The 24,311-nt window shown below is 37.6% G+C and overlaps 1 protein-coding gene across 4 annotated transcripts; it reads right to left on the reverse strand.

The window, feature by feature from the left end:
• Nucleotides 1–1,972: 1,972 nt before the first annotated feature.
• On the reverse strand, nucleotides 1,973–18,044 carry LOC145491139 (uridylate-specific endoribonuclease B-like). 4 transcript variants are annotated; one of them, XM_081470292.1, is made up of 11 exons: nucleotides 17,964–18,044; nucleotides 15,732–15,777; nucleotides 14,213–14,264; nucleotides 13,671–13,723; nucleotides 9,194–9,311; nucleotides 8,840–8,954; nucleotides 6,847–7,028; nucleotides 6,266–6,426; nucleotides 5,355–5,457; nucleotides 2,463–2,602; nucleotides 1,973–2,351 (listed from the first exon to the last, which is right to left on the reverse strand). In XM_081470292.1, the coding sequence occupies exons 6-11, from the start codon at nucleotides 8,893–8,895 to the stop codon at nucleotides 2,127–2,129; spliced, it is 867 nt and encodes a 288-aa protein (XP_081326418.1). In that variant the 5' UTR covers nucleotides 8,896–8,954; nucleotides 9,194–9,311; nucleotides 13,671–13,723; nucleotides 14,213–14,264; nucleotides 15,732–15,777; nucleotides 17,964–18,044; the 3' UTR covers nucleotides 1,973–2,126. The 4 variants fall into 4 exon arrangements, with proteins under 4 accessions (XP_081326418.1, XP_081326420.1, XP_081326419.1 ...); XM_081470294.1 differs by lacking the exon at nucleotides 17,964–18,044 and adding an exon at nucleotides 16,123–17,113; XM_081470293.1 differs by lacking the exon at nucleotides 17,964–18,044 and adding an exon at nucleotides 15,867–15,907.
• Between the last annotated feature and the right edge of the window lie 6,267 nt (nucleotides 18,045–24,311).

Here is a 24,311-nt window from a genome sequence, read left to right on the forward strand (position 1 = left end):
TATAATCTAAAAGATGCCTAAATGCTAATTTAATAGATAGAAATCTCTCCAAAGCTCATATTTTTTTTTTTGTGATCATATGATTTACACGAACATAAAGGAGAAAGACGAATAAGAAAGAGAACAAAATGACATACTTGCAGCTAAATATTGCAGCTTAAGTGGCAGAAAAGATGAAATATCACACTCACAGTCAGTCACAGCAAATTTCCAGGTTCGAGCACCAGGGTGTTTTAATTTCAACGAACGTACATAATCAGGAAAATAGCAGCTTCGTCCTCGTCTCGTTATCAGAAAAGGTAGGGTTGGGATCAGTTGGAAAACAAAGAGAAAGCTAATTAAGGCATGTCGACAAACCAATTGTCTGTAACAGCTCGGTGATCTGGGCTCTTTTTTCTGTCATTCATTACAGTTAGTAACATCGCTACGTGGCCGGGATAGAGTGGGGGCTACCTCGGCTCTAAAGCTGCGCAGACTTTTACTCTTGTTAAGTCTTCGCCTAGGTTGTTGACGGAGATGAGGCCGTGAATAAAACATGCAAAAGCTGCCATCCCTTAAATGGCAAAACAGGATAACATATCGGGAAGCACATGCTAAAGGAGAAACAAAAAGGCGCGCAAGATACGCGAAAAACACCTACCCAAGGGATGGCACCCTGAGCGTCAGTAATCCGACTAGGGCCTTAGACACCCTTTCAGGCTACCATGGGAAGAAGGGAAACGGTGCAACAGCACATGCATAATAAGATAAATCCAACATAGTACTGATGGTTTGAACCCAGGAGTATCAGTAGTCCTCATAGAGCGATCGTCGGGGTGATGTAGTTCTGAAAAGAACTGTTGTTGGTGACTGACGTTTCGACAACCTGAGCGGAAGTCATCTTCAGAGTCAAGTGAATAGTGTTTGTCAGTCGATTGTGTTGCCACCAACAACACAGTTCTTTTCAGAACTACGTACCCTCACCCGGACGATCGCACTATACGAACAACACAACTCCAAGTTGATTGCACAAGTTACAAGAACATAGGTGTACAAACTAAAAGCAAAACAAGGGGATAATATTGCTGAAAATTACAAACCAAGAAAACAAGCGAGTAAAAAGTACAGGAACCAAGGTAATATATAATAGTACATGCAGCCAAAACATCATAACATCACTTAATAGTACAAAGCAATATAAAGCGGACAAACTGAAGGGAGCCGAGTGGAAAAAACTCTGAACAAACCTGATGTTTGTGAGGCAAAGCTCGTATACCAAAACCATTATTAAATATTAATTACTAAAGTAGAACACGAGCGTGTAAACATGAAGGTAGCCGACGGAAAAGCAATGCACCAGCCCGACGTTTGTAAGCCAACGAATACATGAAGTAATAAACAGTTCTGCCTCTTCACAGTTGAAGCTTGCAAACACTTAAAGGGAGAAGGAGAAGGCAGAGCCAGGGAAAGAAGCCAGGCAACGAAACAAGGGACAAACGTGCGCAAATAGAAGTTTCCGTTTGACTAAAAGTAACAAACCATAAGAAAAAGTTCACTTATGCCAGTAAAGGTGCTGGAATGGGGTCCCCATAAACTGCAAGCAGCATACGACACGTAAAGTTACGAAGTGAAGGATTCTAACGCGAACTGGGCTGAAATTAGACTGCAAAACAGTCGTATTTGTTGCGAATGCCGGTAACAGTGAATATTCGAACGAATAGTCTGAAGCGAATGTAAAAACGGCGAGGGCGAATGGATCGCGGTTACGGCGCTTCACGCCCTCCGAAAACGTCCAAAAACGACTGTTTTGCAGTCTAGGCTGAAATGAGCTGCATAACTCTTATTTATACTCGCTTAATAAGGGACTTGTGGGAATAATCTAATTGTTAATTAGAGACAGAGACAAACCAGCTGCGCGCGGGTATATATGGTGCATTCCAGGGCATGTCACAGCACAACTTGTGCAAGTGTTCTTACTTAATGGGTTCGTTAAATAAACACCACAGACATCTTAGTTTATTTTTAATCAAAGCGTTTTGGTAAATTTATTTAATTTTTCACAGTGTTGCGGGAAAGAGCGGGATTCTGAACGTTAAGAGCAACAGGCAGTAGTAAAATAAGTCTGCAGATGACGCTGTGAAGCACATTTATGCCGTCGGGTATGAAGTCAGAACCTTATCGGTGTCTCTAAAGTGGATGGTTTTTATCGTGACGGGCACACCACCTATATTGCATGTGCAGTCACCCGGCTCTCCAAAAAAGCATGCTGTATACAGCGCCATCTCAAAGGCAGGACTTGTTCCCACGTAGAAACTGCTACCCGGCGGCTTGTTGACACCCTTCCAAGAAAATTTTACGTTGATAAATGGCGGCTGCGATGACACAAAACAAAGAAAAAAAGTTAGCGATTTAGGCAAGGCGTCTCCTTGAATCAGTTGAAAGTAATCTTTAGATATCATTGCAAGAGCACAAGAAGCCATTACCTTTTTGGTTGTGTCAACCTTATTCGTTGGGGGTGGTGTGTAAGTTAATCTTCCTGCCGTTTGTTCTAGGTGAAACTGGTACCAGTTATGAAGACCTTTTACAACGAGATTCTTTTTTTTCTTGTCGAGGCCAGTTTCACCTGTTGCAAAATAAAAAACGCGCAAGGACTTTCCTTTGAATTATGTAAAATTGCAACCATTTTGACATGAAATATAACATTCCCTATTTCAAGAAAATAGGCACTGAAAGCAACATTTTAGTAAAAATCAATGGACCAGGTCAAATTTGTCGCTTTGTTTTTTCAATTTGATGTTCTTCCCGCTTTTGTTTTATTTCTTCGGATATTTTTTTGGGGGCTTGAAAGAATATAGCCCTTAGAACAGCTTTCATGGTGTCTGCTGCCATGTGAGTATAATATTTTCTATCATCATCATTAAACACCTGCAATTTGTAGAGTAGAAATGAGTCGAATAACGAGAACAACTAATATTACATGTATATATTAGTTATGCATCGTTTTCGAGTGGTAAACCATGGAATATTCCACGAGCCACTTGCAGTTTTTTTCGTTATACATATAAGCCTTAAGGTGAGTGTGTACACCAAGAAAATACAAGTGACAAGTGGGATATTCAATGTTATACCCCGAGACAGCGTTATATAACTATTTTATACCATGCCATAGAGGATACAGTTGCCAAAACAATCAATGCGACATACGCGCGGTGCATGATGGAAGGCTGGATGTAATACCGTCGAATATAAAACGGCTTTCCTGTATTCTGATCGGCTGTATTTTCTATGGCATGGAATAAGTATATCTTATTAGATGTTTTGGTGTGTAGTATCGCTGTATATTTTTTCGAGTTGTACCGTATTTTGAAAAATACAAACAAGGAGTAAAAATATAAAGCGATACTACACACTAAGACATCTAGTAAGAGATTTATTATCCAACTACTGTATTTATCCGTGAAAGAGGGAAAGTGTGACAGTTTTGCGTGCGCGCACAGACCTGTCCGGCAAACGTATTTCCTACTGTACAAATAACTGTACAATACACTGAATGCAAATATGGCGGACCGCTCGGTTGGCGCCCGGGACGAGTCGCATGCAAGCGAGGCTAGTCAGGCTTTGATGTTTTCTTTTGACAATGCTTCGCCAGAAAAGTTTTGTTTCATCGTCGATCTGGTCCGCTTTTGTTTCGCCCTCCGTATAAGTTGTTGTGTTCCTGAATGCCACTAGAAAGAATTGAAATCTTCCACAGCAGAACTGTTAAAGTTTGCTCTTAAGAGGCGAACGATGGAAAATTTATATCCCTTCTCGTGGCGTTCAGAAACACAGCAGCTCGTAGCCACAGCTAAATAAAACAGACCAGATTGACGACGAAGCAAGACTTTTCTGGTGAAGCATTGTCAAAACAAAACATCAAGGCTTAACTAGCCTCACTTTCATGCGACTCGTCCCGGACGCTGACCAAGTGGTCCGCCACATTTGCATTCGTTGTATATAGCTGTTTATTATCCAACTGCAGCGAATACCGTCCAAATAACAGTACAGATATACAGCGATATTGTACAGTTATCTATGCAGTAGAAAACCTGTTTGCCGGACACCAAAATACTGTATATCTTCATCGAGTTTGGCTGGGAAAAATTTCGTTTTCTTCCTGTTTTTTTACATGCAAATCTAAGTAATATTCATAATTTTCAGATATTGTAGGTATTATCTTGTAAATCTTGTAAATTGTAAAAAAGAAATATTTGAAAAATAACTTAAAAGACGCTGAAAAGTAGCAAAACTCTGTAAATGCATATAATTCATAGTGAATGTAGCCGATAAGTTTCTATGCTTTGTTTCCTATTTTGTCTTGTAACTAATTCTATCTCCTCGTAGGAATCGATAGCGAATGATCTAATTGTTTTAGTAGAATTCTAACTGAAATTTGCTTCAAATAACGATTTCAATTATTTCTGATCTCAGTATTAAACTTCACGCCTTAGAAAATTTGCGCGGATTGAACTGTCAATTTGATATTTGCAGTTGTGAATACGCGCGCTCATCAGTTTCTTTCAAACGAATTCGAGTTTTTGTAATTCAAAAATCTGTGAACCTCCTTTTTTTAGTCTACTCTGGAATAAGATTATCTTTTCGTTTCTAAATGTTCTTTCAAAACTTCAGAGCAACGAGAAAATGTTGCAATTTGGTCGACCACACCAAGCCACTGCGCACTAATGTCTGATAGTGTACAATGGCTCAGCCGATCAGATTACAGGATTTGCATTAGTATATTCGTGGAATTCTACTACTATTGTCATATGACTGCATTACTGCAACATACCAATTGCATATTGTTAGTAGTCTGGTAGTGGTAGTGTAGTTTTTTGTGGTAGTGTAGATGTAATTTAGTATTGTAAATCATTAATAAAATTTTAAAAAAATTCCGATCCTGATAACAAAAAGTTTCGTAAAGCACTAGAATGAAAATTAGCGATATGAAAGGTGAACGACGTTTCGATGACTCCATGTCATCATAATCAAGTTCGAAATATATGATAGAATATCGAAATAATATAACTAGTAAAAATGGTGTGAAAATATTTAGGGAATTAAAAGGGTGTTAATTAAAGTATTCAATTGTTTTGTAAAGAATTTGATAATGATAACATGGAGTCATCGAAACGTCCTTCACTTTTCATATCACTAATTTTTATTCTAAAGTAAAAAAAAATTCAGGGGTTAAATGAAGTATGATTTCTAAATTCTTATTCTCCTTTAATACTTGAAAAACAATTTAATTACCAAACTTTAGTTTTTTTAGTATCCTGTACCCGGGATACTAAAAAAATACCTAGATTAAAACTATGGTGATAAGGATAAGATATCTTTACCAACAAATGTGTGCTCAAAACCAGAATATTGATTGACATTGTCTCCTTTAGCATATTTTGCAAACCACATGGTCTTCAGTACTGGCTTGAATGCGTTTAAATTCTGGGGACATTCAGTGAAAGTAAAAATTGAATGAATGGTGTTAAAAACAAAACAAATCAAAACAACAGCAACAACAACAACAACAACAACAGGTAAACAATATACATGATTACTGTAATTGTAAATTATGTTAAGTCCTAAACTATATATTCATGTGTCTGTCCGCTTATTGCCACTAAAAATTAGCCAATGAGCGCGCTAGAATTTCTGCATGTATTATACAATATTTATTTAATTCCTTAGATCATGTTCATAGCATTATGTCTGTATAAAAAAAATAAAATTCACCACTTGGCAAAAAATTAAAATTTATCACAATTCATCATTTCGTCAGTATGGCAATCTGCCTCGTGTTAAAACAATCTTTTACTCACTTGCTGCGCTTTTTACCACTCCAAAATAAAATTCATATCTCCGCGCCGCCGTTTGTATATTCTCTATATACTATATCTTCGTATAGTTTCCCCAAAAGTGGATTAAATTCAGAACAGTACAGAACAAAGCAGAACAGAAAAAAATATATGATCACACAGACAAGAGGCTAAAGCTGAAACCGTCAATTTTTGAAATTAACTTATTATTAGAAAAGATATCAGAAAAGATATCAGTGATATATCAGTGATAATATGCCAACCAGAGAACTATTGGCTGGTGAAACAAAGAACTCTTTTGTTTAACATTTTGAACATTTAAATAACAAAACAATGTATGCAAACGAATATCTTCCCTATTAGCAGCGTTACATTACGTACCTTGATCGCCTTGAAGCTAATTAATGTGAAATCAAGATCGTTCGGTAATATCTTACCGCGGTGGTGGTCTTCCCAGCTGCCTGCAGGTACTTGAAAGCGATGTCCATAGGTCCACCTTCGACGGCGATAGTGTTTATGAAATCATCTTCCTCAGTCGCCTCCTTGCGATCGTCCACTTCCGGCTTCAACTCATCCGGAACGTAGTTATCTAAAAGAGCTTTTCAAGCAAACAAATACGTAAATATTATAAGAAGAGCAATTATTTCACAATGTATATTGATAATACAAACACGGTCAGTAACACGAATATGATTTTGCTCAGATTTTAGCTAGATTTTGTGTGTAAATTAGTATCAACGATTTCAGCAACCTCTCGTAATAAAAAAACGTCTCCAAAACGTCTAAAAACACACCATAAAATGATTTGAATCAGAAATTTTTTTGCCACACTTTTTAAAATTGTTTTCTGTAGTTATTGAAGGAGATCACATCAACTAAGAACGCTGCTAACGAAAGTGTTCGTATCACATTCTGCTGTACATAGGACTAGTTTAAGCATCGTTATCTGCTTGAAGAAATAGAAAACGTATTTCTATCCCTTTTTTTTTTACACAATCAACACTTCTGAAAATCTTACCCTTGAATTTGGTGTACACGGCATTTTTTAGTTTGCCTTCACCAGTTGATGTTAAAGTGAACAACTTTTTTGCGGTGTTGGACGTGTCCACTGTCAAGTCAGTTCCCATGATCATATTATTCCCGGATGCCTTCCACATGTTTTCACAGACGTCTCCTAAGTTTCGACGAACTCGAATTCCCCTGAAAACAGACGTGAAGTGTTTCAAATATTCTCTTAATTGAAACGAATGGCTTTCCGAAAGTAAGGTACGTTAGTTATTTAAAACTGTATTCAAGTCTAGATAGACGAGCACTCAACTCTGGTTAATTTTTAAGTTATTTAAATATAGTCTCCTACCGCTCACTGGATGGGATACTAGTAATGGAGAGAGGCTCTTTCAAAGTAAAGACTTTGGTCTAGACACAATTATACGATTTTTATTACAGTCCGTACATCTGCCAAGGAAAATCTTGGCAGTGTGATTAAAGGTTTTTGGTCTTGGAAAGCTGGTTATAAACTTGGCATTACAAACTTCATAAAATCTATGCACATGAAAGCACTTTAAAAACTTTGGAAAACTCGCTCGCTGCAGGAAGACAAAGACCTATCAATTTTTTTGGAGACCAATTGAAGAGACCAAATTTGGCTCAGAGAGCAGAGTTTAATCAAGAACACAACCAGAACGTCAAGAGAACCTAACCCAATATGGAACAGTGGTATACACTGTTCACCAACTGGAGGGGGTGGGGAGAGGTGTAACCGAAGAACAGTTTAGAAAGCACCTGTATTTATGCTAGCCTCTCAAAACAATGATCTAATCAAGCGATTCCAAGGCAAGACAAGGTCATAAATATTAACTACTTCCAACCTCAGGTAGGTCTCACCAGAAGGTGTTACATGATAATACAGACAGACAGGTGGTTATCATGGTAAGTTATCTTTCATAAGCTGCTTACTGTTGGCTTTTCTATTTTTACGAAGTACCGGCAAATTTCCTCTACTTATGCGACACCTTTTCTGTCCTAAGGAATTCCGTTAATGGCGCAAAGTCGTTTTCCCCACTTCTCAAGTCTGGCATTTAATTGTGGAGTAAGTAACGGGAAGGCGCGATTTTGATTAGTTTTATAGCTTTTCAGCGAGGAATTTCTCTTTTTTAAATCTATATTCGTCAGGCCTTACGTCAAAGTATCTCACACTCCACAAAACCGCCGCTGGATTAATGTTACAAGGTGAACTAAAAAGAACTAAGTTCACGACACCTAATGCTTTAACAAGCTCACAGAGCTTCTATGGATGCGTATTCTTTTGTTTTCAAATTCAATTAATATAGCCCCCGCAAAAGTAAACAAAAACATTCTGTATGTAATTAAACAAAGATAGAGTTGTAAAGGAGCGTTGCGTGACGACCCTAAAAACGGCTGCGAAAGAGACTAAACCAAACTATGGAAATAAAATGTTCCAGCGTACAGTAGTGAAAGCAAAAGAAACTAAACTGAGAATCTGGAGAAAATTTCTACGAAATCTTCGGCCACACAGAATGATTCATTAAATCATTATATGATAGAATGTTATTGCCAATAGTCGAAAAGTTTTTGGATATTTTAATCGAGTCTCTTCTAGAAAATGGATATGTTCTCAAAAAACAAAACAAAACAAAACAAGAAAAACCAAACAAACAAACTAGTGAGTTGTCTTGATGTGATGCTTTACCATTTTTCTTGAAGTAGGATTTGGAATGAATTTGACGACCAATTAAGTACTGGGAAACCTGGAGCTCGCTAGTTTCAGTAAATGTGCAATTGGAATCAAACTGACGAAACTTATGAACACGTTCATTCATTTGTTATTTTCACGAACGTTCTAAGTGATGCCTAGTCAAGATAGAAAGTTGTTGATTTCAGTGTTTTGGTCAAAGGAGGCAAGATTGCAAAGGAAACAAACAAAAGGGTGGTCTGTTCCATTTTGATGAGAAAAAAATAATTATTTTAAAGAATAAAAATGAACAGCTTACCGTGCTTCAATTGATGATACGGACACTAAGCAAATGATCAGTGATTTAATCCACATTTTCAGCAGTTGTTCGAAAGTCAAGCTCTGTTCTTCTTTTACCAGCTAGCAGTGACTTCCTTTGGAAAGAAGACCAAGATCAATTAAGGCCGGTTTAGCGATTGATCGAAATTTATTACGTACCTTAGCACTTGACTAGCCAATGGCGTCAGTGAAACATAATCTAAAAAATATTTTACGCTAGAATAACATTATCACAATATAAGTGATTCCATAGCACTTGTCTTCTCGGTGTCTCATTCTTATCTCGTCAACAGTATTGAATGTACCCGCCCCGCAGAATGGATCACCCGCTTACCTTAATCCCGACACCAACTGGACATTAAGACCGAGAACTTCATGCACTATCAGTCGGCTTGCAAGTGATGATAAAGGCCGTTTACAGCCCCCAAAATATGGTCGAAATCGTAAGGCGGCTGTATAAGGGGTGTGACAGAACGGTTAGCTTCTCCACCTGTTTTTTTAGAGGTAGATGAACGCATAACGATAAACTTGGAGTTAAATGATAACAAACTTCTAGTTAATGACATGGCAATTAAGGTTATGGATACCAAAGGTTACTAGATACGTAATTTAGTGTAATACTGACTAAATTTTAATTAAACGAGTTATATGGGGCATGACCCTTGGGCGCACGTAATGTTCAAGATGGCGGCTTTGTCTCCCTAAGACGAATTCAAGGCTTTGTCACCCTGAGACGAATTCAAGATGGTGACTCTGTCATCCTAGGAAGAATTGAATATTCAAGATGACGGCTTTGTCACCCAGTGACGAATTCAAGATGGTGGCTTTGTCATCCCAGGAAGAATTGAATATTCAAGATGGCGGCTCTCTCACCCGGAGACGAATTCAAGATGGTGGCTTTGGCACCCTTAGTAGGAAGAATTGAATATCCAAGATGGCGGTTTTGTCACCCGGAGACGAATTCAAGAAGGTGGCTTTGTCACCCTAGGAAAAATCGAATATTCAAGATGGCGGCTTTGTCACCCTGAGACGAATTCAAGATGGTGGCTTTGTCACCCAGGAAGGATTGAATATCCAAGATGGCGGCTTAATCACGTCATAACCCAAGATATGTTATGTTCAGTTGGAATCATTTGTTTCAGTTGTTTGTTCGGCCTTTCTACCCTTTGTGCCATAAACAAGTAAATATAGCTATATTTATTTCTATTTTTTTATTTATCTTAAAGATGGAAGAGGGCGGGCGCATCAGTGTGAAGATGGGAAAGCGAATACAAAACGTAACGTCATGAAGTGGTGAAATCAAGGTTTTACTAAACAGTTATCTCCGCCGTTAATTCCGTATTTTGCGTTCACTGGTTTAGAAATTATCTTATGTTCATCGTAGAAATTTTGAAGTTATTTTAACGAGAATACACACTGTGACACCAGAATATTTTGTCCCATTGAAATCATTCAGTGGAAAGAATCGACTCAGAAATTGCGTACGGTTGCAAACAGTGTTGTTCACTGCCATTAAAGATGACTTATGAACATTTCGATTAAACCCCTTGATTCTAAAAATGAGTGCTTTTGATGTGCATAATTTCCGTTGCTTTCTTTCGGAGATGTCTCTCATAAAAGTGAATCATGGAATTGTAAGTTAAGTGGACCCTTTGTTAGAGTAAAAGAATAGAATTTAGTCATAAAGACCATAAAATGACGCCAATTCAGCCTGCAATATTTTGACCAAGAAGAGGAACTTCTTTGTACTGTTTGTTGCTTTTTTCGCCACGCACTTTCTCGTTAATAAACTCACTGTTTCATTAATAATGTCATTTTTTTCCACACTGACATTTTGAACATCAAAACAAAATTCTTTTCGATATTATACTCTCAGCGAAAATAAACCAATGCAAACCTTTATGAACTAAAATAAGTCCAGCAGCATAAATGTTTTGGTGTTAGGGAAATTTTCGAGACTCGTCTTAATTCAATTTAAAGTGTATATGACATAATTTTTTTTTCCCGCTGATGCTGATCGTTAATAATGTTTGAAAAACGATTGTAAAGTTTTTAGATCGTGAGAATATTTTGAAACCCCTTTTTTCGTTCAAAATACGCGCTACTTTCATGTTGAAATTGTCCCAGAGATCGCGCAGCCAAAATGTTACGTGATTTACGTCTCTGACGTCACTGTGTTTGATAAACAAACCAATATGGCTGAAAGCGAAGGGAAACGTTTGAAGCATGAGACGGGTCGAAAATTAGCGTTACTAGCTAGCAAATCACTGGCACATTTGAAGCCAGGTGCAGGAGAAATGATAAGGCGGCTTCCTGATACAGCAATGATATCAAACACTGTGACGTCACAAACACAATTCTCGTCCTCAGTTTCCCGGAACACTTTTACAGGAAAATTGGCTGAATTTGCCCCCCCCCCCCCCCCCGAAAAGAAAAAAATCATGCAAATTGTTATTTTTTTTTTTTCGCATTTTCAAAACATTATTCGTTTATTACATATATCAAGGAAGGAAAATACTTAAAAAAAAAAAAAGGTGTCATATACAGTTTAACTAAAATGAACAACTGGACATTGCTTTACTGCCTGGTGTGAAATGAGAGGAACTCACCAACTTAGGAAAATCTTTTACACGGAGACTTAGAGTTCTTTTCTCCATGGATAAGGAACAATTATTTGCCCAGAAGGTAATGTGGCATTCTGTTATCCCATCGCAAAACAAACTCATCCGGCTTCTGTAATTTGCATATCAATGGAAATAATATTCATAGTTTATACTTTTTCAAAAGGTGGATTTTTTCCCGGAAACAACGGCTAAATCCAGGAAAATATTATTTAAAATCCACAATTTGACGTGTAGCTGTCTTTAGTTTACGGTTCATTTATATTTGTTGTAGGTTCGACCGCTGTTATCTTTTTTTTTACCATCAAAATGGCGAAAATTTGGCAAACTCGGCAAGCTCTGTACGGCGAACAGTGGAGAATTCCCACAAATTTTATTCTATACGTTTTTGCATTGATGCTATTACTTTTGAGTTTTCATAGACTTGATCCTAGATCAGGTCCCACAATTAAGAAAATAGCTTTTAACTATAGGTATGTCACGCTTCGTACATCCCGGAGTTTTAGAATAACTCATACTTCCTTCAAACTTTGACAGGATATAATTGTTAAACGAAGAATAGTGAAACTTTTGCATATGAAACATTCAGCTTGTCAGCACCCGATATTTACAGCTTAATTTCAGAGTATCCTGAGGTAAATTAGCCTGTTTTGAGATCACCTTGAAAAAATGCACAAAAAGCAGTGAAAAACATTTGTCTACAAGAAAAATTATACTTCGGTTAACTTTTATAATCCTGGGTTAGCGTTAACCGACTTCCGAACAACCCGGCCAGCAAGTTAACCTGATGAGCCCGCGACCTAATCGAAAACCAGCACTTGTTCAGCGGTCAAGTTCAAAAAACACGTGACCTCGATGAGCTCTAAACTTGAGCCCGCGATATGGTCACGTGATACGGTCAGCGGATACCTTGTTTTGACAGATGTCAATTGACCATAACATGGATGTCCAATTTCAAAGAGTGTCGCTACAAACCGAGGGTGCATGTCTCTGTCAACCTATTAGCTGGAGTATGGCCGCTATGTTGCGCGACTTCGTCGTCGTCGTGCGAACGCGCCCACAACCTATACCGCTAGCCACGATAACCATGAGAAAATCCATTAAGGGTTTCCTTTTCAGCCCTATATGTGTATGGGGCTCCGCTTGGCGGCCCTTCGGGCCGCCGGAGCTCCGCTATAACATCTTGTTAACCATAACAATGACCATGAATAAAAACACAAGGCTTAGGCTTGCTTTTGACAGAGATGCAGGCGAAAAGAACTCATTCAATCACAACTGTCCAATAAACAGCGTGCACGAACTATCTGATAGGCCATAATCTTATACTCGGTATTGGACTGGAAGTAGCTTGCAACTGAGGCTAATGCTGGAAGTCTTTTGAAATGCAAACTCCATTAATCTCTTTTTAATGATATTCCCCCGCATAAGCTTTCAATTTAGTTCCGGTTCAATACTGATAATACTGCGAATACCGTCCAGATAACAGTAAAAATATATACAGCGATATTGTGCAGTAGAATACCTGTTTGCCATATTTGTGCAGTAAGAAACCTGTTTGCCGTACAGGTCGGTGCGCGCACGCAAAACTGTCACACTCTCTCTCTTTCATTGATAAATACATTTACTTCAGCAGTTGGATAACAAATCTCTTATTAGATGTTTTGGTGTGTAGTATCGCTGTATATTTTTACTCGTTGTTTTTATTTTGACTCGCCCTACGGGCTCGTCAAAATACGGCACAACTCGTAAAAATATACAGCGATACTACACACCAAATCATCTAATAAGATGTATTTATTATCCAACTGCAGCGAATACCGTTCAAATAACAGAACAAATATATAGCGATATTGTACAGTAGAAAACCTGTTTGCCATATTTGTACAGTAGAAAACCTGTTTGCCGTACAGGTCGGCGCGCACGGGCAAAACTGTCACATTCTCTTTCTTTTATTGATAACTTCATTTACTAGAACAGTTGGGCAATAAATCTTGTTATTTGTATTTTGACTCGCCCTGCGGGCTCGTCAAAATACGGCACAGCTCGTAAAAATATACAGCGATACTACATACCAAAACATCTAATAAGATATATTTACAGTGGCGGATACATACCTTAAGCTAAGGGGGGAGGGGAGGGGGGGAGGGGGGCGGTTTTGTTTTACATTACACATATGAGGAATGCGCTTACCTCTAACAAAGGCACAACCGCCAGTGCTGATCTCTCTTTATATCTCACAAGCCCTTTGACAAGAAAACATGCACGAGAACCCGAATTTTACATCAGATAAAGATATCTCACGAATAAAACTTTACTGAAGACTCACCTTTTGAGTTAAGCTTTTAGATAGGAGTTTTGATGAGATAGAGTTTTTAATAGTTCTTATAATAAGATAAGGTTTCCTTTTAATTAAGTAGCAGAGGTAATTTTAAACATTTTGTAATCGATTCTTTCTTTGTTAGGATATAGGTTGAATACTTCTCTAAGTGTATTTTGATGTTATTTTTCAAGGATTGTATATGTTATTGTAAAGCGCATTTGATCTTATATATACGTTAATTTGCGCTATAGCAATGTTATTATTATTATCATCACCATCATCATTATTATAATTATTATTATTATTATTATCAGTATCATTATTATTATAACTGTTATTATTAAAAGAAAAGGGGTAAAATTAACATTGATGAATGAAAATTTGTTAGTAACTTCAAAGTGACTCCACCAACCTTAACAGTTGTAAACAAACTTGCGCTTTCAAGTTTCCTCTCCTTTAAAGCTCTAACAGATAAACAAACAAATCATAGTTAAAGGAGCATCTTAGCCAGTTCTGAGTTAGGGACGGAAGCAGGGCCGTAACCAGAAAATATATATATATATATGACTGAGCTAAAGTACATGAGAAAACAATGACCGCAAGCCGGTCGATCTATCATTTGTCGATTTACTAATAAGCAAATTTATCTACTGGGCCAACCGATATGACATTCAGTTTACGGACAGCCTGCTTGTGTGAGTCGAAAGATATCTACGGGTACGGATCTCGGTCATTGGCACGTCAGATGAAAAATTCTTTCCTGGCATTAAGTGTTTAATTTGCTGATACTTCATCAAGCTACAGCTTGAATGACAGTTCACAAAAAGACGTTTATATATGCAATCTATACTAAAAAACTTAATCTACTTGGCATGCCACAGGGACACAAAAAATAGAATAATGGATTTAAGAAAGTCAGTTTATAAGTGACTTCAAAATGATTCCACCAACTTTAATAGTTTTAAAGGAATTTCCGCTTTCAAGCTCAGTTCTCTCGTTTTAAGTTCTAACAGGCAAACAAACAAAAATTATTTGAGGTAACTGCTTAACAATGCTAAATAGATCTGAGTTAGGGCCAGAAGGCTTGACGATCTTTCATTGGCCAATTTGCTAATTAGCAAATTAGCTAATGACATTCTTAATTGACTAGCAGCTCGTAAGTAGAAAGATGTGTGCGGATCACAAGTGACACGTCAGATCAAAAATTTCTCTCCAAACATTACATGCCTTGTTGATTCTTCATCAAGAAAGTGCTTGATTACCAGCAATAAAAAGAGGTTTATAAGTAAGTGATATTGGAGGAAAAATCGGCTTAATCTCTAGCTTCATAGTTTGCCACAAGGACACAAAAGAAATCATGATATTATATCCATCCAGTATATCGGTCAAGATAGACCAAGAATATTTGCAGTCGAATAACGCAATTATAAGAGAAACGAATAAATGTAGGTGTGGTGTGTTTAAAACAGAGGAAAAACCAGAGTTTCTAAAAGATCATTAACTGCGTAACTAAAATAGGCAAGTCCAATTGAAATCCTTTCGAAAGAGAGGAAGTGGAAATGCTTGTTATACATAATTAAGAAGAGAGCCAATGCAATTTACCTTTACTCGCGCTCTAATTATTTCACAGGAGAAAGCGATTTTACGCTAAATTAAACCATGTCGTCGTTCGACGTGTCTAGCGTAATTTAATTTGTAACTATTCAGTGGAAATCTAATTTAACTGACAGGTGCGGCTCATGTTGCAACATTCAACCTAATTTTTTTAAAGAAATTTCTCGTTCTGGTTATGATCCCAATAAATAGGGATTAATAAAAATTCTAAATTTTGTTCCCATAACAAGCACATATGCATATACCACAGGAAGGGCAAGGCTGTTTAATGATTAAACGAAACAATGACAAATCAGTGGGAAAATGTGTAAACTTACCTCCAACAAAGGCAAGACTTTTAGCTCTTTATATATGGCACAAACCCTACAATAAGAAAACACGAGAGCGCATATGTTATAGTAAGATCATAAAAATTTATCTTAAGTTATGTAAATCTCAAAGAAGTTACGTACAAAATAACATCTACTTAGGTCAATTTATAAGTGACTTTCAACCTTAAGAGTTGTTCAGAAATTAAAACGCTTTAAAGCTTTGTTTTGTTTTACGCCTTAACAGACAAATAAACAAATCTTATCTAAGGGAGCTGCTTAATCATGCTTAAAAGATCTGAGTTGGGGGCGGATGACGTGTCGATCTATCATTGGTCGACTTGCTAGCCGACGACGTCTTTTATGGAAAACCTACTCGTGTAAGAAGAAAGATATTTACGGATCACAAGTGACACGTCAGATGAAAATTTCTCTCCAAACATTACGTGAATTATTGATCCTTCACAGATACTGCTCGACTGCCAGCTGTGATCGTCCGGGTGAGGGTAGTTCTGAAAAGAACTGTTGTTTGTGACTGACGTTTCGACAACCTGAGCGGAAGTCATCATCAGAGTCAAGTGAAAAGAGTTTGTCAGTTGATGATGTTATAAATCTAGTCCGTTCAACGTGATTGGTCAGTTTAGCCAAGATGGTATTGGCTGAAAGACTCGTATGAAGTTTGTCATCAGTCATTGGTCGGTTTCGATCCGTCTATTGTTAGTCAAATTGGTCTGTTTTTGGTCCGTCTATTGTTAGTCAAATTAAGTCGGTTTGTTGGAAGTCCGTTTGTCGGTTTCGTTTCCGTCGTGGATAAGTCGTTTGTTAGGCGCCGGTAGTTGTTGACATCTGTAAAGAGGCGTTTGTTCTAGGTTAGTGTACCAGCTTTCCAGAGTCAGTCATTGAAAATATTTTGTACTGTAGGTTAAGCACTGAGCAGAGTCCCAGTCAATGTTGTGGTTTGACAGTTGATGACGTACAGCAATGTGATTGTTGGCATCACCATTTCTCGTGCCCCGTTTGTATTCAGTCAGTCTCGTGTTAAGGTTTCTGCCAGTCTCACCAATGTAGGAAGCCTGGCAGTCGGAGCATCTGATCTTGTAAACTGCTTCCTGTCTGTTGTTAGGTTCGTCCCTGTCTTAAACGTTGGTCAGTGATTGTCGTAACGTAGTTGTAGGTTTGTGGGCTACACGGATGTTGTAGGGCTGTAGGATCCGTGAGATGGTCTTATTATTACGTGATACATACTTGAAGAAGAACCTAATGGTTTGCTTGATGAGATGTGTTGGTTGACACGTCCGCTGACAGAAAAAAGTCTAATAGGCGATCACGTGATTTCCAGTTCTCTATGTCTAAGGCTGTCATGGTTCCCGTAGTATTGCTGACCGGACAGGTTATCGTAGATAGACCAGGGGTATTTACAATTGAATTACGAAATAAAGGCAAACAAAGAAATGTAGATGTCTTGTCTTGGATAAAAGAATTCCACTCTACTGAGAGAATGACGATGAACAGTGGTGATTGAGCTCAAATATCGTCAATTGTACGGCGACATGATCAACCCAATCCCTGAATTTGACCACATTGTCCCTCGACTTGTCTAGAGTAGTTTTTTTTTAACTATTCAGGGGAATTCTAGTGAAACTGGCGGGTGTGGGACCCATTTAGCCTACATTTTTTTAAAGAAATAGCACCCCTTTATAATGATCCCAATGAAAAGAGATTTGAAAAATATCAAAATTTTGTTCCTGTGACAAATAAACATGTATGTACGTATACGAAAGAAATGCCAACGCTTAATGCTTCGACGAAAGAAAGAAAAAGAGCACTCTTTAGGAGAACAAGTTTTTTCAAAGGAAAAATCATGTTTACACTGGATTTGACCATACTGTCGTTCAACTAGTCTACGTTCATTTTGTAACTAATCAGTGGGTATTCTCATGAAGCTAACGGGTGTGGCGCTGTTGAAACATTTAACTTAAATTTTCTAAGAAATTACTTGTTCTGGTAGTAGACTCAGTAAACAGCGATTTGTAAAATTTCTTAATTGTGTTCATGTGAAAAGTAAGGCAAAAACAAAACCGTTAACAGCACAAACCCTGAGATAAGAAAACTCGAGAGCCCACTGGTAAATATGTATGAGATCAGATAAAGTTATCTTGAGTTATATCAATCTAAAATAAGTTGAAAACGATAACATTTAAGAAAGTCAATTTATAAGTGTTTTCAAAATAATCTACCAACCTTCACAGCTGTAAAGAAACTTGCGCTTTCAAGTTTTAGCTCGTTTGAATCTTAAACAGACAAACAAACAAATCTTATGAGCTCTAAGGACTTGTCGATCTATCATTGGTCAAAATTTGTCTCTCAACCCAATACACATGACCTTTTTTGTCGACAACCTGCTCTGGTAAGTAGAAAGATATCTGTGATTCACAAGTGACACGTCAGATGAAAATTTCCGTCTCCAAACATTACGTGCTTTGTTGATTCTTCATCAGATACTACTCGACTGCTAGGTAAGGAAAGAGATTTATTACTATTATTATGATCCATACTTGAAGAACAAATTCATGCCTAGCTACATGACAGACTGACTAAAAAAATCGATCACGTGACTTCCAGTACTTCATGTCTAACGCTCTCGTGGGTTTTAGTTGTGAAGCTGACTTCACATCTTACATAGGCCAAGGGTATGAATCGAAAAATGGAATTACATAGGCAAACGAAAGATTTAGGTGTCCTATTAAAAGCTTGGGAAAGTGTACTCTCGCCGTAATTGTACCCGTCGTTGACACGCATGGAAGGAGCTGTTGGGATGATGACCCGCGGTAGTTCAGCTTAGGAGATGCATATCCCGACATTTTTTTGCTTAATTAGTACTTTTCTTATGCTTTACGGCAAAGAGAAAAACTCGAATCCAGCTGGGTTTCTTTTAAAGAAGAGGAACGGAAATGTTTGTCATACATAATTAAGTGTGCATGTCTGTAAATATCAACCGGAGATCTGCAAGAGCGAAAAATACAATTTCAAAGAAAAACTCACAAGACAGCCTTAGAAGTACTGTTATTAAATGAATGTTTTGGATGTCCGGAGATAAATTTGGTTTCGCAGCTCCAGATCAGCTTTTAGGCGTCTGATACTGTACACTGCTGAGAACTCTTTTCGGAAACCATTTTCTTCTTCCTCACAGCAAAAAGAAGCTAATCAGATTTACACACTTTTATACAGATTTATAATGATAATTATACAGATTTTGAATGCTTATCTTCTCAGTCTGAACTGAAACTGAATATATATTTGTTTTTTTTTTATTGCTTACATTTCTTCGAGCGTTTTCTTGGAATGCAACCATTGACTGGTACCTGGCCAAGATGATGCAAACTTATTTCACGCGAAATTCGTTTTCGAAAGCATGGGCTACTTAACGGAAAATTTTTAAAGTAGTAGTTTCGTGAAATGTGAGCTTTTCAACTACAGCATTCCGATTCTAAAAGAAAGACAAACTCAGTAATAACAATAATAATAATAATAATAACAATAACAATAATAATAATAATAATAGTAAGTGACTCATATAGTTATTGAATAATTTTATATCTTCGAAAATTTAAGGTGGCTTTGAACTCCCTTCACATAATTTTCTAAAACTTTGCAAAAAAAGTTGCATCTTATCATGCTGATTACAAAAAAATGGGAGGGAAATGGGGGTCACCGAACTCGTTTTTGAGTTATAAGCGCTTAAAGCTAAAATTGTGGCTAGTCTGACGCGGCGTTTCGTCTCGGCCAAGAGACTCTTCAGAGACCTTTAGAATTCTAAGGCAAACTCGTTGAGCATCACGCCCAAAGTCCCGTTCGCAAATTCTTGATGTTGACAGTCTGGCCCTCTATCGCAGAAGGATTCCCAACCGTACGTTCACGAGTTAAATTTATACAAAAGCAAAGAGTCTCCTGGCCGAGACGAAACGCCGCGTCAGACTAGCCACGAACATTTCACAAGTATTTGACAATTGTTTGCTTTTGTATAAAGCTAAAATTAAGGGTGTTTTGAGCAGGTCATATTGTTGCTATGGTAACCTGTTGTGCCACAAAATTGACAGCAACATGTTCACCTTGATGATTGGGCAGTTTTTTTTATATCATTATTTTGCCATCACCGATATAGAGTGGTCATAATGACCCTTCTAAAATACATTAACAATTCATAAGTTCATAGCCAATAAGAAATGGCTAAATTCGTCACGCGCATGAGTATTAATGCCCAATGAAAACATATATGACAGCCATACGTGTTTTGGATCACATATCAAAACCACGCATGGTTTTTGTCTGTCTTCTCATTGGACATGAAAACAAGACAAATTGAACACAAGAATAATACTTCAGTTTAATAACTCCATGGAAAGTTTTACATACATTGTCTTCGAAATTAATAACATTTGGCCTGAAAGAAAAGTTATTCACACAAATCTTCTTATGTTCACCACAAAGCAAGCCAAACGTTTTACCATTATAGAAATAAATAGTATCTAATTAATCATTGCTTAGCTGTTCCACTGCCAAATAATCCTCCACTCCAGAACTTTTCTTTGTCTTCGTCTGTAACAGCTTCCTTAACTTCTTTCTTTGTTTGCAAACTCATACCTTGCCGTGTGCCATTCTTCATCTCGGCGTCAAGACAACGACGGAAAATAAAAATTCTACAATAAAACATAGGAAGATTAAAAAAAGATCGACCTATATTTTAATTGTAGTCTTCGAAGAAAATAGTATCATGACAAATACTGTGTCCCCTCTTACCTTTTATCCGAAGCATCTAAAGGATTTAATACTTCTCTTCCCACAGTTTTTTGTAAATGCCTTCGGATGCCACAGATAATCCCCTAAAGGGGCCTTGCTGGATACACCTCCCCTTTACCATTAGCAACCACCTGGAGAAATTTACTCAGCCAGTAGTTGAAAGTGTTGGCACCCATATTTGTCTAATCTGTACTCAATGACTGAGCTTTGTACAAATCTGCATAACCTTTAAAAGCGCCACCAGCATCAAATACAGGAACTGTAACTTTTCTATTAATCTGCCATTCGTGAAAAATTTTAATCGCCCATTTGATTTTGTAGGGAGTTGACTTAGGAATACTCCCTTGCAACAACCTTGATTCTTCCTCCCTAGTTTTTGGATGACGAAAACGGCTTACGGTATTCGCTGCAAAAGACTCTACCATTTTCACTCCCACATGACTTACAAGGAACAACAACAAATTCCCACATTTTGATTATTCTTTAAACACATAATCTCCTGGGAAATTACTTAGCGACTAGAAAACGTTTTAAAAAAGCACTCTTCCAGTATTATTTTGCTCAGTATTAATTAATTCATACCTCTTCCTCTCCTATGTTAAGTTAGCTTTTTTACCCTAATTATTATTGTCAATTAAACAAGGGCATCTAATTAGCTTGCTATATTTTTGCCCTTTTCCATTTCTCCTCTTACTTGTCTACTTTATATTTATCTTTGTAATTTTAGAATGGAATAAAGAAATAAAATGAAAAAAAAAATGAATGGGAAATTACAGCACTGAAACAATACCCCCCAATTAATAAAGAAGTGTGAATACGTTTAGAAGCCCTATCAAAAACTTGTGCTTCGTGTCTCATCAGGGGTTCCAAACACCTCGAAACAATAAAAGCACTCCGCTTTCTGCGTCGTGCTTTGTGATCCGGAGGTCCCGGGTTCAAATCCTCCTCCCTACCACTAGATGGATTTGTCTTTGGTGGTCCCGAATTCAACTACTTTGCGCTTTCCAAATAGCCAACTGGTCAGCCTCCAGCCGGTTGAGGTTTTTAACAAGTTTCTGTTCAATTAATTTATAATGTTTGTTTACTTATTTCACCCAGTGGCCTAAATTAGTACAGTCGGTAGTGCTAAACACTTCCACGATGAAATAAAGTAATACATTTCTATTCTTTTCTTTTCTTTCCTTTTCTTTCCTTTTCTTTTCTTTTCTTTTCAGCTTTCCTTTTCTTTTCTTTTATTTAAGGTTAAGCCATCTAGAGCGAGAAAACCGACCACCTTAAATACTTAAGAACAGTTACCTGCCTTTCATGACCTACATCAAGCTCCCTTTATTCTGAATAGCTCCTAGAGGTGAACTTATGTACAGTAGAAGTTAAGCTGTGCAAGAAACAAGAAATAAAAAGATTACCGGTGATTGATCCATGTAAAGTTTTGCAATTTGAAGCGTACGTGGCAACCCATTTCAGTGTCGCGATGTCATTTTAAATTTTTTGAACCAAGGTTACCAAGTACAATCGGCAAGAGTGAGACAGCCGAGTTGCCGTTAAGGATCGCTGATACCGTGTTTTTACCATCGATCCTGACTCGAAATCCTGACACAAAATCTTCACTCGAGAACTTTCCTTGGTAGTACTAGTTAGCCTCATTAAGCTAACCCAGGAAAAGGTAGAATTTTGATTTGAGTTTTGTAAGTTTGCGGTGAGGTTTTCTGTATATTGTTTGGCCTTCTGTTTTGAGTTTTAATAATCACCATATACACAAAACAAAGCAGCAAAAAACATTTGTATAGAAGAAAACGTTTTAATTCGGTTAACTTTTAATCCTGGGTTATCTTAAAGGGACACAGTCAGCTGGCGCACATGCGCATTACATACCATTTCATAGCTAATTTGCATATCAAAGAGACGCAATCCATACTGTTTTTAACCAAATGTGATAAAAATAATATCATAGAATGAGCAAAAGCAGACTCAAAAACAGGTTTTTCAGTAAACGATTGAAAATCAAGCGAAACACTTCAAAGATTGAAGCGGATTTCTAGATGTACTTTGATTTCAGGTTGAGGTGAACTTTTTTCAAAGTGAGAAAACTAGTGTTCAGGTCAGCGTGGTCCAGAAGCTGACTGTGTCCCTTTAACCGGCTTCCGAGCAATCATGCCCTGCTTTCAACAAGTTAACCTGACATGAGCCTGCGATCCAATCGAAAACTAGTGTTTGGTCAGCTGTCAACTTCAAAAAACATGAGCTGTAAACTTGAGCCCGCGATATGGTTACGGGATACTGGTCCGCGGATACCTTGTTTTGACAGGTGTCAACGGATCATAACATGGATGTCCAATATCAAAGAAGTACACGGTAAACCAAGGCTGTATGTCTCTGTCAACCATTATTTGGAGTATGGCAGCCATGTTGCGCGACTCCGTCGTCACCGTCGTGCGTACACGCCCACGAGCAATACCGCTAGCCATGATAACCATGAGAAAATCAACTCATGGGTTTCGTTTTCTTTCCTATATGAGTATGGGGCTCCGCTTGGCGGAGCTCCGCTATTACAGTCTACGCGCTTCAAAATGTATTTATCTGTGATACTTCACCTTGACTCTGCCCTAAGGGAGAGGGGGGGGGGGGCTGCTCCCTTATATCGGCTATATAGATATGTTCAGCGTCAGAGGGACGTCTTTTTGAAGTCTGAAGTAGAGTATCGATTTTGGTGGAATGGATGCGGCACTCTACATTTCGTTGTCAGTGACCCAGTATATCTTTCTTTTCAAAACGGACGCCTCCTGTGTGACGACAGTTGTGTAATTATTCCTCCACTTTCGCTTGAATATTATGAGGTTAAAATACAAATGTTATCGGTGTTTTCATGAAAACCTGCTCTTGAAATGCGCGGTATGTCGAAATAAAAATTTTCTTATTTTTGAAAGCGCGCTCTAAGAAGTAAAGCTATCGGAATTTGGCGGAAAATTCGAGAAATTCAACTAAATCTGGAAAATGCCGACACCTACAATATGAAGAAAACCTCATAAAAAAGCCATATTGTGCCTATTTTGCAATATACCAACGTTAATTAAATTACAATATGTGTGAGTTATTGACCAAGTGTGAGGTCAAGATGGCTGGATATATCGTATCTGTAGTATCGTCCAAACGCACCAAGTGCGTGTTCTTTTCCCGTAAACATCCACAGAAAAGGGGCGGGATTGTTCAGTTCCTGATAAGTGTTCTGATTGACCAAAATTATGTCGATGTAGTTGTGATCTTTATTAAATCCATTTTGAAATCACTGGCTATCCTTGCAATCTGATTGGCTCTCAATGGTGCGATTTATTCACGAATCGCACTATTTTTTGCTCTAAATCACATCTTTTTCTCAGCCATTGAGAATGGGACAGTAAAACAAAACAACAAATCAGATTTCAATATTAGTTTAAAGTAAACAATAAAAATTTCAGGAAAATGAAAGGCAAAAAGCCATTGTGTGGATAATTTAGCAACTAGTATTGCCAAAACTCTGTTGTTATTGTGTGTTTTTGTCCAAAAAACTTGACGAATGTAATTAATTACAGTTTCTAAATGACGATTATCAGCTCCTTCAGGCTGAACACCAACTTTAATGGAAGTTTCCAACTTTCAGTGTCCATTTTGACGAATATTTTGGCGATTTTTCTTCAACATCTGCTCAAAATCCGTATGATACCGAGTCCAGTAAAACATAAACAAACGAAAACCACTCAACAACAAATTCAGGGCCATCTCAAGAAGGTAGATGTTTCCAGGTTTCTGGTAGTTTCA

This window comes from Orbicella franksi, chromosome 6 (genome assembly GCF_964199315.1).
Source record: "Orbicella franksi chromosome 6, jaOrbFran1.1, whole genome shotgun sequence".
NCBI classification, from domain to species: domain Eukaryota; kingdom Metazoa; phylum Cnidaria; class Anthozoa; order Scleractinia; family Merulinidae; genus Orbicella; species Orbicella franksi.